We start from the raw sequence: 13,527 nt of genomic DNA, 5'->3' as shown, positions 1-13,527 counted from the left end.
AATGAGATAGATAAAGAGGGAAAAGGTGATCTGCGTCAGAGGCTACTTCGCCAGAAGGCCCTCGTGGCGCAGAGGTACAACGACGCTAGCAGATCGTGTGGGTATATACGTATTGTTTGTGGTTACTGGTCTCGCGTCGGAGGGTTGCATCGTTTAGAGGGCGATGGCGAGTGCTGCACCGAGTGCGCCGAAGATCATGGCAGGCTTATAGAGCGAACGAGCGGCAGGGGCACCGCTGCTGAAGGGGTTGGCGCCGGCGTTGGCAGCTCCGAGAGCGCTTACAGTAGCACCGGAGCTCGAGCTGGTGCCAGATGCTACGGCACTAGTAACAACGCTAGCGGGCTTGCCAGTGTATGCGATGCTCAACCTAAGAAGACGAAATTAGCGGAGGCAACACCAAACAAGGAACGCGAGCCCGCGCACGTAGTGGGAACAGCAGAGGTGACGGCAGAGGCGGAAGCGATGGCGGAAGCGATGGACGAAGCGGCGGCGGACGCAGACGCAATGACGCTGGAGGCAGCGGCACCGGAAAGGCAAGAGGTATCGTTGCTAGGTTGGACAACGATCTGCCAAGCGGAGGGTAAAAATCAGCGCTTGGTGGAAATTGTACGGCGTGGGACGGAGCTCACATCGGCGCTCCAAGCCTCATCGGAGGAGCCATCTTCAAGTGAGAGCATCACTTTCGTGCCAGCGGCAAGGTTGACCTTCCAGGTCATGGAAAGGCCATTGTGGTCGCCGAGGTCAGCACTGATACAAGCGGTCAGCATTCCTTTCAAAAATTTGAGCGAGTTCAGATGTAAGCTTACAGAGAATCGCCGCAAGGATCAGCACTTGGGACAATGAGGAGGTTGTAAGGGGCCTGAGATTGCGACCAAGTGATGTGGGTATCCTGGCACTAAAAACGCGAGTACATCATCAGAGATACCATTCGAGAATCTACAAGTCTGTCTGCCATCGCCTCCTCCCCCCTCATATGCTGAGGTGGCGGAAAGCTAATGAACTTGGGACAGGTTACTTACTTGAGTCAAAACGGGAGTGTCGATCGTAAAGGCAGCACGGGCGCCCTGGATGGCGAGAACAGAAACGAGAGTGGCGGAAACGAGTGTGGAGAACATTTTCTCAATCGCGGGAGTGAGAGGGCGAGGGGGGGCGAAAAAGAGGACGGCAGGGATGCCTTTGAGGACTCTAAAGCACGACGAGAAGAGGGTGCGGAAGGAGGATGGAGACGGCGTGGAGCGCCCGTGCGGTTCATAAAACCGGCATTTTTCCAACTCGGCACCGAGCAGGTGCTTGGCAGGAGATTGCCCGTGACCCGCACGTGGCTAGCGCGTTGTGTTCCACGTGTTCCGTGTCTAGCCTCGCGCTAGAACGCGTTTATCGTTATCATCATCGATATATTGCGATCCCAACAGCATACAAAACCTAGTCAAGACACGGGCACTCCCCGCAATCACATCCCAAGGAGGAGCATGTACAAAAACAGAGACCTTCAAAAATGACGGGCTCATAGCTTGGCCTTGCCTTTGTTTGCGGCGAGCATTGTCCGCTTGGTGATTCTAGAGCGGAACCCTTATTTACCACACTGCGATGGCAACTGATTATCTGAATGTACTCACCCAGAGTGCTGAATTGGCCGGGGAGATGCCCGAGCGCCTTCCACTGGTGTTCGCTCCTCCACGGGAACGTAATCGCGTTTGCCAGATCCGACATATACCTGTGATGCAGTGATGATCAATATCAGGACGGAAGGCGATGGCAGGCGTTTGTTCGAAAAATTCGCACCTGTCGTGGGCGCCAGATCTTGACGCCTCCCTCCTGCAACATCATCTGAAAATCAGAAATAACCGTGTCAACCTCGTGGAGACTGCGTGGACCCGGAGACATCATACCTGTCGCCAGTGCGCAAGCCAGCCGACCACACGAGGCACTGCGAACAGCACGGGAAAGAAGTCAAGAGGGAAGCCTATACGGCGCGGTGATGTCAGTTGCCGTCAAAATTACATTTTGCTGCACAGCTATTCAGAAAAGAGGGTTCACCCATGGCGCGATAGATCAGGCCACTCCAAAAGTCGACGTTGGGGGCCAGCCTGCGCTTGACAAAAAAGTCATCTTTCAGCGCAGCATCGTGCAGAGCCATGGCTGTGTCCAGTAGTTCATCCTTGCCAGTCCTGTAATCAGATGTACGAAAGACGTCAGCGTTTGAGTACCGGGCGCGAGGGAGTTGTATGTACACTGCAAATACTTCATCGGCGATTTTTCGAATAACGAATGACCGAGGGTCAGACTAAGAGTCGCCAAAACAGTGAGTCAAACAATGGGAGATCTGAAGAAGACTAGACGCTCACTGTCTTGTATACACTATAAAAGCCACTCATCCTCTTCAGTAAAGAGCAATTTCAATGCTCGCAAATTCATACCGGTGGCCAAAGCCAGACAACACTTTCTCTCTCCGCTTGACCGCCTCGATAAATGCGGGGACATTATCCGGACTAGGAGAATTGCTGTCAGTAGGTACATAGGACACGCATCATGTTCAACGACGGACCTGCCGACAGAAATGAGCATACGAATTACAGCCTCGTTCGCACCTCCTACTCAAGATTCAATACGTCAGTGATCAGGTTTCCAATTTCATGACTGAGAACCGCGGACCGTGAAGAGGACCGCTACATCAAGTCATCAGCGACAGACATTTCGAAGGTAGCAGACAGAAAACTTACTATAGCGAGGCACAGCCAGCGCTGTATATATTAATGGTTGTAAGCGCCATGCACATTGTACGAGATATGCAACTGATATGTCCTCACGCGATAGCAGAGTACGGATCTACCAAAGAACTCCCAGTCTGGAGAACCGTTGTGCACGACGCGTTCAGTTCATGATCCGCATGAAGCAGGAAGAGGACATCGAGTGCCTTCTCGAGTACAGGCGACGGTTTGTAGTCTTGTTGTCCGAGGTGATCCATCTGGTATAGGAAACTTTTCAACGCGAAACAAAAAAGATGAGGAAAGACAATATTCAAGGTAGGTGAAGCGGACGTACGAGCCAGTGTAGCTAAGGCCTGTGGGAGGCGTGACGAATTCACGTCCTTGTCGGACGCGATAGGCCATCCTGAAAAGATATGAATACATTTCATGTAAGACATTCGGAAAGAAAGTGAACTCACGCGGCCAAGGTCGTGGCCTTCCCAATTAATCGGTATATCTGCTTGTCCATATTCGCGAGCGATGCTGGGTTACCCTTTGTGAACAGCGTTTGGCCTGGTGATACGTACATAGCGCATTATGCAACATGAGACGGCCAATTCTTTAAAATGTAAGTCGGGTTTCTGGCGTACCTTGCAACGACGGGTTCGCCTCGCTGTAGTAGGATCCCAAATACGCGAAAGCGCTCGTCAAAATGGCCATCGGGTGTGCGTCGTAGCTGGGCATAGCGCAATCTTGTGAGCTCGTATGCTCACATTGTTACAGAAGAAACTCTGAACAATACCGGAAAGAACGAAAGAACCCTTCTGCATCTGCGTGCACGATGCTGTGGTGCATGGTTTCGCGTTCAAACGTCTTGAACTGCTCCTTGCTGGGCAGGGAGCCATAGATGAGGAGGTATGCGGTCTCGAGGTGAGACGAGTGCAGGGCTAGCTGCTCGATCGGGTATCCTCTGTGTACGCATATTCATATCTAGAGTTTTGGGGGAACATTTGTCTCTACACACCTGTATCGCAAGACTGCAAACCTTTTTGTGAGTATATGCAGCTCTAGCCCAAAACAACGACTATGCATACCTCCTGCCTCTCCATCAATATAAGTGATTTGGCTCTGAATGACAGCCGTATTCAGAAATCCCTTGTCCGATACTCGGAGGCCCTTCTCAGTTTCGTTCTCCTCCCGTTCACCAGGTTTAGGAGCGGCCGCAAGCGCCTTGAACGCGGTCGCCGATATTGTATTGTTGGTGATTCTATAGAAATCCCAGGTCCGATCGCGCGGCGCATGAGCATGAGCTGAACTTGGCATATCGTAGTGCCAGACGCGTCACCTACGGTATGGTGTATGTCTTGCCCGTGCGGTTATCGCGCACGCTGAGGCTCTCGTTGTTGGACTCTGCAGCAGTTGGGCGGCCCATTGTGGTTGATTGCACGACCTATACAAGTGTGTGGGGTGGTGGTTGCGCTTGAGATATATAAAGAGAGCATATGTGAGTGCTACCCCAGGCAAGGCCAAATCACATGGAGGCGCGTAGGCCGGAGAACGTGACGTCGATGCTTGAATTGGGCTCCTTACGTCACTGAGCCGGTCACCAGCATTTCCCGCTCGCTCGGGAACGCTTATGTTCTTCCCAGATATCAGCTCTACAATTTCACCCATCCGAAACCCTCTCAGTGTCGTCTCTCACTACTAGAAGCCCTCAGGACGTAGTGTCGGCGATCAACAAACCAGCGAGAGTCATTCACACAGAGTAACGATGTCCGCGACGGATTTGTTCGCGTCCTGATATAAAGGGCCTGTAAGTACCAGACCATGTGTCATCCCACGCCATGTCTTCTGAGACTCCCTTCAAGCTCGCTATTCCCGACGCCGACCTCGCCACCCTCAAGCAGAAGCTTGACTTGGCTCGCTTCCCCGACGAGCTCGACGGGGCTGGCTGGGACTACGGCGTTCCTCTCGCAGACATCAAGCGTCTCGTCGCGCGATGGAGACAAGGGTATGACTGGAGGAAGCACGAAGCCGATATCAATACGCTTCCGATGTTTACTCGGGGCATCGAGGTGGATGGTCATGGGACGCTGGAGATCCACTACTTGCATCAGAAGAGCAAGGTCAAAAATGCGATCCCACTGTTGTTCGTTCACGGATGTGAGTCTTCACCCTTTTGTGTCCTATTTCTGCCGTGCTTCGGGTTTCAATGGCTGACACTTACTCAAGGGCCTGGAATCTTCATCGAGGGTCGCAAACTCCTTCCTTTGCTGATAGCGTCGTCGCCGGACCATCCTAGTTTCCATGTCGTTCAACTTGGACTCCCTGGCTACGGTTTCTCAGAGGGGCCAAAGAAGAAAGGATTCGCTGGCAAAGAGTATGCTCAGGTGAGCTCATTCAGCACGTGCTCCAGAACCTCGTGGCTATAGCTGCTTTCGTTTTTGTGTAGGTTGGACATAAGCTCATGCTCGCGCTGGGGTACGACGAATACGTCACGCAGGGCGGTGACTGGGGATACTTTGTGCGTACCGTACTCGTCTCAGGGCAACGGCTCGGTACTTACCTCACTGTGTACTTCCGTACCAGGTCACGCGTGCTATAGCCGGCCAGTACGGGCCCAAACATGTCAAGGCCTGGCACACGAACATGCCTGTGTATGTTCTCTCTCGTTTCCTGTCTGTCCTTCGACTGCTCACACGATTGATCTACGAACAGGGCGACCCCACCAACATTTTTTGGGCACCCATATCTCTATATCAAGCATGCACTGTTCTCGTACACAGAACAAGAACTTAAAGGTCTCGCACGTATGCAATGGTTCCGGCAACACGGAAATGGATATTTCCTGGAACAGTCGACGCAGCCTCAGACTCTCGGATACTCCCTCGCAGACTCCCCTGCGGGTCTTCTCGCGTGGATATACGAGAAGCTCGTAAATTGGACGGACAAGTACGAGTGGGAGGACGACGAAGGTGCGGCCGAAACCTAGCGTGACATCCAGCTCCTCTGACGCGTCTAACTGGTCGGCACGCAGTGCTCACATGGATTTCAATCTACTGGTTCTCGCGCGCGGGCCCTGCGGCATCGGTCCGTATCTACTACGAGACGCAGCACTCGGGCGAACGCATGAACCCGCCGACGTCCACCATTCCGTTCGGCGTGTCGTACTTCCCGATGGAGCTCTTGCGGGCGCCACTGACGTGAGCACACACCTCGCCCATAATATCCATCAAAGATTGACCTCGGCTCTTCTAGATGGATTCAGACTATCGGCAACGTTGTGTTCCAGTCTTCTCACGAGAGAGGTGGACATTTCGCCGCCCACGAGAGGCCGGACGATCTAGCTGATGATCTGAGGAAGATGTTCGGTAAGGGAGGGGCTGCGTACGGCGTTGTACCAGGGAAGGATGGGTACGTCTGAAAGTAGTGTGACGTGGGATTGTACATACAGAGATCATGCATATCATGGCTTCGTAAAGTCAAAGTTCGGGACAAATATACGGATTCCACTCGGAGACATATGTTAAGATGTACTGCCTTAATCTCATGTTATCATGGCTACCTGGCGCAATGGTAGCGCGTTTGGCTTCGATTGCCTTACGTAATCTGCTACCAAAAGGTTGCAGGTTCGAGTCCTGCGGTGGTCAATGTTTAGAGAGTGATGTATTTTTTGCCTACGTGAAAAATACATATGCTGATTGCAGATTTTCATACCTCTGAGATGTTGAACACAAGCTAGCCACCAAGACAGCACAGAGTGATTGATAAAATAATAAAGCCCACAATTGTTTAAGGCTTTAAGCTTTAGGTTTAGGCTATATGTTTGAATCATGTGGTAGTCATTAGTAATATACTTTTTGCTCACACAAACGCATATGCTGATTATAGTATCTTGCCAAGTCCCTCTTGCTGCTATCTACATTATTGGCAACTTATTAGCTCTAGTATTGCTATAGCATGAAATGACATTATCACATTGCAATTAAAAAGAAAAGAGCATACACACTTGGCTTTTTTTATTATATAAACCTAGATCCCAATAGCAATTTGTGTAACCAAGTATAGAAAAAGCCTATATAACACTATTTCATTTGAGCTAGCTATATAGAGCTTTTACTCTGTTCAAAAGTGGTAAATTATAATTGAGCAACTAACATTAAGAGCAAGGCTCACAATACATTAAGGAAGCATAAGTGAGAATACAACCCCAAAACATAGCAAGTATATCTAATATGGGCACTTTGATATCATAATCTGATCCCTTAGGCAATTTTCCAACTAGTGTAGTCAAGGTGCCCCTTATGGGTTATTGTGGTAGAGAAATACCCTACAAATGACCAAAAGCATCATTCTTGGTATAAAGGCACAAACTTATACCAAACACAACAACTGCTATGCTCAATAGCATATAGTAATGAACCTATTGTTTCAAAGCAATTAAACAAGGCAAAGGTAGTAGAAAGAGTGTTGGTAGGCAAATATAGTGTGTTTGGTATAAATTACTCAATGGGTTTATATTAGGGTGATAATAAACTGGGCTGCAGTCAGAAACTATGACTTTTTATAGGGAGGACATCAGGGCATCGGCAGGACAATAATCCAGCCACCAAAACCTGATATAGTTGGCTACTTGCGACAATGGGTGCTCCGATAGTGTCAGCATGGGTAAGCCTCATCAAAAGCTGGTGTGTTCGTGTGGCTTTCACATAGGACATGGATGCTCACCATATTGCCATCTCCAGACTTCAACAGAAAAAGAACTCGGACATTGACACTGGATCGTGAGTAACTGAAACACACATGACCTTGACATCATACCGTGGGTAGATGTACTGAATAATTGGAGGAAATCATTGAGCACAGCAAGCGTATTCAGCATGGGCAGTCATGATGGGATGATAGAACAAACTGGATTTGATGAAGAGGCCGGATCCGACCGAACCTCGTAGGACCTGGCTGGCATATGTCGCACTTTGCGTAGAAAAAGAAAACTGCAGTCAATCATGCAAATACAATCATAGGTACAGGCCCTCTGGTGTTCCCTCATTCTTCCGGTACAGCACCTGAACATATTATCAGAGTGTGAATCAAGCAGATTCAAGCGCACGGTTACCTTCTCTCTAGCCGCGGTGAAATCTGCCTTATTCACCCGCATACGCCTCTCACGCAGCGCCAAGAGTCCAGCTTCAGTACATACGGCCTTGATGTCAGCACCGGAAAGATCATCTTTCGTCATGACAAACTCCTCGAGGTCGACATCCTCGTTGAGGCTCATGCGCGATGTGTGAAGTCTATCAAGGACGTGGATCAGTACTGCGGTTCATGACGGTCATGACAGGAGGAGCTTGCTTGAAAATATGCCGCTTGGTCTTGACGTCTGGTAATGGGAATTCGATCTTTCGATCGATACGTCCTGGTCGAATAAGTGCAGGATCTAGCGATTCGATCTTGTTTGTTGCCATGATAACCTTCACGTCTCCTCGGGTGTCGAAACCATCTAGCTGGTTCAACAGCTCCAACATCGTACGCTGGATTTCTCGTTCGCCACCCGACGTCGAATCGTACCTGTGCCACATCGTAGAACCTGCGAACCACGCAAAAGTAGCGTCGAGGAACGCACCGTTTTGTACCGATTGCGTCAATTTCGTCAATGAAGACTATACTTGGCGCGTGCTGCTCCGCCACGCGGAACAGTTCGCGGACAAGTTTAGGACCGTCACCGAGGTATTTCTGTATTAGTTCAGAGCCAACGACGCGCAAAAAGGTCGCAGATGTCTGATTTGCCACAGCCTTCGCGAGGAGTGTCTTGCCCGTTCCAGGTGCACCATAGAGGATGACACCCTTTGGTGGGCTGATACCCATCTCCTCATATAGTTCCGGATGTGTGAGAGGAAGCTCCACAGATTCCTGAGTAAGGAGCGTTTAGTGAGCGTATTTGCACTAGGAATTGAAATGTGGACGCACCTTGATTTCCTGAATTTGTTGTTCCAACCCACCAACGTCTGCGTAACTCTCTGTCGGCGCTTTGTCAAGCTTCATAACGCTAACCATGGGGTCCGTGTCATCCTGCAGGATACCCACAATGGCTTGTGTCTTGTGGTGGAGCAAAACCTGACAGCCGGGTTCCAGGAGATCTTTGTCGACAAAGCTAAGAATCGGGACGTAGAACTCTGGCCCAGAGGCCGTGCTAATGATCGCATGGTCATCGTCGACCATCTCTTCCAAGGTACCAACCGCCATGGGGCTCCCACGCAGGTCATCTACCTTCGTGTTGTCCTCCTCATTCTTCTCTTCCCGCGTCTCTGGCTTCAGTCGTTCCTGGTTCTGGATGAACTCCTCCTCGATGAGCAGGTAGTCCTTGATACGCTCCGACTTGAGCAGTTTGAGGCGGCAGCGAGTGGTGGGGAACACGGCGGGAAGCTTAGAGGCGGCAGCGGGGCCGCGTTTCTTCTTCTTACCGACGCGCGTCGGGAGAGGAGGCTCCCATTTCTTCTTCTGCTCCTTGGCCTCCTTGGCCTTCCCGTCCTTGTTCTGATTGTTGTCGGGTGGGAGATGCGGCAGCATTCCGGATGGTACGTTTCCCTTGAGTTGTGGTGAGTTAATGGATGAAAAGGGCTCAGAACTCCAAAGATACCATTGTGTTGGAGACAAAGGAAGGAGGTGGACGAGGCTGGAATGAGCCAGAGACACTGCACGACGCGTCAGTCTTACCTCTTGCGGCCGCGTCAATTATGTAATATTCTGTCATACGTGTGCACACAACAGTCTGCACCAAGCCAAGGACAGCGCATTCGCCATGGACGCCTCCACACCGCTCACCGCAACCTCCCAGTTCATCCAAGCAGGTAACGTCGACCTTATTTTTTTCTTTCTGTTCTCACCCGGTTACCTCAAGATGACGACGACGACTTGGATGAGGATTCCATCCCCGGATACTCGCACCCCGACCCAATATCTCCTCTACCCGACAAGGGCAAGGCACGCGCTCCCGAACAGCTAGCATCACCTTCCTCCCTACCAACTATCTCTGGAAACATCGGGTCCTCATCGGGCGCGCCGAGGCAGCCCTCAACAAGACAGACCGTCGGCGGGTTGCGAGTTGAAACACGGTGCGCGCCGTTTCCACAAGTCATGATCACCGCATTTTTTAAATGTCCCCTCACTCAGAACGAGCGGGGCCGATACTCTGGACGAACCCATCACGGCCACCATTGTATGTGTACAAGCTTTCTAACGCAACTGATTGTAACCCACATCGCTGCGTAGGGTCGGGATTTGCTATCCATTTACAACAAGCTAGTTCAAGTGCTATACCCTGTGCGCAAGGGGACAGGCAGAGAAGTTCTCAGGTAAGATATCTGCCGCTCGCTTTATCGACTTGGTTTTGAACATAAACAAACAGAGATTGGGACCTCTGGGGGCCGCTTATATTATGCTTGCTTCTTGGGATTATGCTCAGTGTGAACGTGAGTACCTCCAGGTACCTCCTCTCCCAGCTACCCGTCTAATTCAAAATACTTAATTGGGACTTAGGCACCTCCAGATCAAGCCCTCGGTGTTTTTACCTCAGTTGTTGTGATCGTATGCGTTGGTTCACTGATTGTGACTATACAGGCAAAGGTAAATTGCTCCCTTCGACGTAACATATTGATATCTGATTCTTATGATAACAGCTCCTGGGAGGTCGAGTGTACGCCTGAAAAATCCATGCAGTGCTGTCTCCTTCTGACATCTCCTCTTCTCTAGATCATTCTTCCAGGGCCTGTGTGTGCTCGGTTACTGTGTGGCGCCGCTTGACATAGCTGCCTTCATCTCATGTTTCGTGCGCATCATCTACGTCCGGGCACCAATTGCCATCCTCGCCTGGGCTTGGTGCATATGGGGTACGATTTGTTTCAACTCTCCTACCTAGACCAGTTTCCCTGATTATACGCAGCCTCCGCCAATTTCCTCGACGGAACAAAAATGGATCCGCAGCGCATTCTCCTTGCTGTATATCCTCTCTTGTGAGTATTGATATATTGCTGAACTGACGGTGACAATTTGACAATCATCGACATGCAGGCTGTTCTATTTTATCTTGGCTTGGATGATTCTTATCCAATGATCGTCGTCACCGTTCTACGCATATGGTGTTTGCTCTGCAATGACACTGCAATGTTTTCGATGCCAACCCATCACCTCGCTTCCTTGACTTTTCAGGTCAGTCTGTCCTACAAGAGTTCACAACACTGCTCCCCAATTGTGAAGCCAATTCAAGCTCATACCGATCAAACTCCACAGTGATCAAAGATTATAAGTCTACCCCGTTTCTTAAACTTTTTCCGTTACTTATGTAGCAATGTGGGCACAACTAAACCGTGATATAGTTTCGTGTTTACCGCAGAATCATCACCTGACAAGTTTACAAGAGTGCAGTACAAATCATGAGAAACATCACCATCATAAACGACTCTAGCAAATCCTTCCGCGGTACTCATCCCGAAAATCTAAACCCGAAGAATTCGTAGTTCTGCGTTTGTGTATCGTTTCGTTTCGTTCATTGGTCATTATGAGCCAGGAGGTTTACAGTTCCAGATGCTAAAACGGTGAATGAGTATCGCTTGCCTGAATATAAATGCTCTCGAACTCACGGATTCCAGTCAATACCCCGCTGAGACCCAAACCCTTGAGCGTGGAAGTGAGGGATGCGGGAGAGCTGTTGCCGTTGACGCTGATCAAGTAGGCGAGCAGACCAGCGACGTGTGGAGTGGCCATGGAAGTACCGGAGATGGTGTTCGTAGCCTGAGCGCATTCCCAATCAGCTGCTATTCGCCTGGGGTCGGAAGGACAAGCAGCAGTGAAATACGCACGGTGGTGCTGCCGATCCAGCTGCTAGTGACATCAGTTCCTGGCGCGAAGATGTCTACGACGGAGCCGTAATTCGAGTAGCTGGTATCACAGTTCAGCCGACGTTTCTCCTCAGCTCTCAACGATGAGATGTACGAACCTGGCGCGAGCATCGGCAATCGTAGTAGCTCCGATAGTGTTGACTGCGGTAGCGCGTGCAGGGCTGGAGCTACTGGCATCCGTATTCGAATTTCCGGCAGCGACCTGTGCAAAGAAGGTATCAGTTACAAGAATGCACTGTGGACGAGGCAGACAATACTGACTGTAACATGGATACCTTGGTTGACGAGCTGTTTTGGAAGATTGTATTTGAGATTGTCGAGACGTGTTGAAAATACGACAGCGTACCGAAGTGACGGCGTTATCCAGTGCGGTCGAGGCGGAGCCACCTAAGCTTAGAGTCGCAATAGATGGTCTGCCTGAAGATGAGACTTGCGTGGCGACCCAATCCAAGCCAGAGACACTGCAGAGGCCCAGCCATCAAAATGGTGACAGCAGGTGTAGACCGCTGGCAATCTGCCTACATGTCCGAGACGGAGCCAGATCCAGAGTCACTAAGCACTTTCACTGCAATTAAATTTGCCGCCTAAAAGGGAAGCGCAAATCAGAAAGTAGAACAAGGAACTCTGAAAGGAGGTTACTTTAGCGACGCCCCAACGAGTGCCCGCAGCAGTGCCACTGTAACGAGGCCATCAATATCAAATCATCTACACAATGCGGGGATTCGGTCTCACGAGACGTGAGTTCCATGACCATTACCATCAGCATCCTGATACGGAAGTCAGTATAGACGCAAGAAAATAGGCAGGGATACCGGAACGTACAGCGTAGCCGCCGAAGGTAGCCCCCCACCGAGCACGGCCGCCGAAGTCCGACTAAAAACGGACTTAAGTATGAGCACCCGGACGAGAGCAAAACGACCTACATGGCTGGTGTATATGCCTGAGGCGCGCTGTAGAATCAGATCACATTCAGATCGAAGGACCGTGAATCTTACCAGTGTCTAGCAACCAAGTTAGCGCTGAATACGAAGAATAGAACAAGAGCCGCTGGCTCACCGATAACGTAAATGTCAACTCCACTGCCAGCTGCGCTGTTGTATGTGTATGTGTACGAGTTCGCGGTATCAGATCCGCTAATCGCAGACGTCGAGCTTAGTCTGGCGATGCCCCATGGAGCATTTGTTCTGTGGAAGCCTCCGTTGAGACGCGACGGCTAATGAATACTTGCGAGAGCGTCTTACTCCGTCACCTTGATGGACACGACGCCATCTTCGCCGATACTCTCGACGTCGGGGGAGGCGCGAAGGGTTCTCAAAGCATTGTCATCCAAGTTGGCTAGAGCGCAGTCAGCGATGGTAAGCGGGTCCCTGGTCGAGAACATACCGGCATAACCGTTGACGAAGTCTGGGTTCCAGTCGTGGGTGATGTTCGCACCAGCACCAGCAGCTTCATTGACCCATGAAAGATGGTCCGACTTGACAGTGTCAGCTTTCAACGTGACAATGTATCGACCAGAGGTTTCCCCATCGTATCTCTCGACGGACAAGAGACGGTTTGGGGCGCCGAGGACAGAGCTGACGAGCAGAGCGAGAGACACAAAAAGCGCAGAGAAGATCATCGTTCAAAGTGCAGGAGGCGCTGTCGCTTGGGGAACAGTATCGGAAGACACTGAGAAGAATCATTACTCGGTGCGTCCTTTTTATCAGTACCCGATGATTCTCTCCAAATGGTCATGTGAGGAAAATAGAACGCACTGCATCTCGGTCCATGGTACACGTTGAGCAGACGAATGATAACAGAGATCGTGCTCCTGTTGCAATATCAGAGAACCTGTGGGGTGCAGCAGTATACGAGCGTCGACACCCAACATTAGAATGCCAAGACTTCCACTTCAGTGCGTGATCACGCATCCTCAAGCGTCATCACCAGGAATCTCATGGTCTACG

The 13,527-nt window shown here is 50.6% G+C and overlaps 6 protein-coding genes across 6 annotated transcripts; 2 read left to right on the top strand and 4 right to left on the bottom strand.

Moving 5' to 3' along the window:
* Nucleotides 1-153: 153 nt before the first annotated feature.
* On the bottom strand, nt 154-1,115 carry HETIRDRAFT_417157 (uncharacterized protein; the record flags this gene model as incomplete). Its single annotated transcript, XM_009547157.1, has 5 exons — nt 154-367; nt 424-566; nt 630-747; nt 807-895; nt 1,020-1,115. The coding sequence occupies 5 exons, from the start codon at nt 1,113-1,115 to the stop codon at nt 154-156; spliced, it is 660 nt and encodes a 219-aa protein (XP_009545452.1).
* Nucleotides 1,116-1,378: 263 nt separating this feature from the next.
* Nucleotides 1,379-4,119, bottom strand: HETIRDRAFT_157258 (uncharacterized protein; the record flags this gene model as incomplete). The annotated part of the gene is made up of 18 exons (XM_009547156.1): nt 1,379-1,556; nt 1,617-1,714; nt 1,783-1,827; nt 1,890-1,963; nt 2,038-2,168; nt 2,232-2,284; nt 2,346-2,358; nt 2,418-2,489; nt 2,546-2,591; nt 2,653-2,666; nt 2,721-2,741; nt 2,808-2,978; nt 3,043-3,111; nt 3,167-3,260; nt 3,338-3,423; nt 3,490-3,657; nt 3,778-3,954; nt 4,037-4,119. The coding sequence occupies 18 exons, from the start codon at nt 4,117-4,119 to the stop codon at nt 1,505-1,507; spliced, it is 1,467 nt and encodes a 488-aa protein (XP_009545451.1). The 3' UTR covers nt 1,379-1,504.
* A 412-nt stretch (nt 4,120-4,531) lies between these two features.
* Nucleotides 4,532-6,191, top strand: HETIRDRAFT_157257 (uncharacterized protein; the record flags this gene model as incomplete). The annotated part of the gene is made up of 7 exons (XM_009547155.1): nt 4,532-4,850; nt 4,920-5,077; nt 5,140-5,211; nt 5,277-5,344; nt 5,406-5,662; nt 5,725-5,890; nt 5,946-6,191. The coding sequence occupies 7 exons, from the start codon at nt 4,532-4,534 to the stop codon at nt 6,109-6,111; spliced, it is 1,206 nt and encodes a 401-aa protein (XP_009545450.1). The 3' UTR covers nt 6,112-6,191.
* A 1,388-nt stretch (nt 6,192-7,579) lies between these two features.
* On the bottom strand, nt 7,580-9,347 carry HETIRDRAFT_148593 (26S proteasome regulatory complex, ATPase RPT2). Its single transcript, XM_009547154.1, has 6 exons — nt 9,325-9,347; nt 8,655-9,272; nt 8,311-8,597; nt 8,040-8,255; nt 7,804-7,981; nt 7,580-7,753 (listed from the first exon to the last, which is right to left on the bottom strand). Exons 1-6 carry the CDS (start codon nt 9,325-9,327, stop codon nt 7,706-7,708), a joined length of 1,350 nt encoding a protein of 449 aa, XP_009545449.1. The 5' UTR covers nt 9,328-9,347; the 3' UTR covers nt 7,580-7,705.
* A 139-nt stretch (nt 9,348-9,486) lies between these two features.
* HETIRDRAFT_417152 (uncharacterized protein) lies at nt 9,487-10,797 on the top strand (the record flags this gene model as incomplete). The annotated part of the gene is made up of 10 exons (XM_009547153.1): nt 9,487-9,535; nt 9,586-9,799; nt 9,858-9,903; nt 9,957-10,039; nt 10,093-10,156; nt 10,224-10,310; nt 10,364-10,380; nt 10,437-10,573; nt 10,627-10,696; nt 10,755-10,797. 10 exons carry the CDS (start codon nt 9,487-9,489, stop codon nt 10,795-10,797), a joined length of 810 nt encoding a protein of 269 aa, XP_009545448.1.
* Nucleotides 10,798-11,229: 432 nt separating this feature from the next.
* Nucleotides 11,230-13,199, bottom strand: HETIRDRAFT_315128 (serine protease S8; the record flags this gene model as incomplete). The annotated part of the gene is made up of 13 exons (XM_009547152.1): nt 11,230-11,270; nt 11,324-11,474; nt 11,543-11,621; nt 11,680-11,783; nt 11,843-11,869; nt 11,928-12,042; nt 12,104-12,165; nt 12,221-12,257; nt 12,314-12,348; nt 12,404-12,454; nt 12,621-12,765; nt 12,823-12,916; nt 12,965-13,199. The coding sequence occupies 13 exons, from the start codon at nt 13,197-13,199 to the stop codon at nt 11,230-11,232; spliced, it is 1,176 nt and encodes a 391-aa protein (XP_009545447.1).
* Nucleotides 13,200-13,527: the final 328 nt, after the last annotated feature.

The sequence above is a fragment of the Heterobasidion irregulare genome (assembly GCF_000320585.1).
Source record: "Heterobasidion irregulare TC 32-1 unplaced genomic scaffold scaffold_04, whole genome shotgun sequence".
Classification (NCBI taxonomy): Eukaryota; Fungi; Basidiomycota; class Agaricomycetes; order Russulales; family Bondarzewiaceae; genus Heterobasidion; species Heterobasidion irregulare.
The sequence above is the reverse complement of the archived record's forward strand: the minus strand, read 5'-3'. Positions and strand labels throughout refer to the sequence as shown.

Bases quoted from the DNA above. Each gene is read 5' to 3' on its own strand.
- HETIRDRAFT_148593 (XM_009547154.1), bottom strand. The intron at 7,982-8,039 runs GCAAGCTCCTCC...CGTCCTTGATAG, and splicing joins ACCAAGCGGCATATTTTCAA to ACTTCACACATCGCGCATGA. The intron at 7,754-7,803 runs GTAACCGTGCGC...TAATATGTTCAG, and splicing joins TCACCGCGGCTAGAGAGAAG to GTGCTGTACCGGAAGAATGA.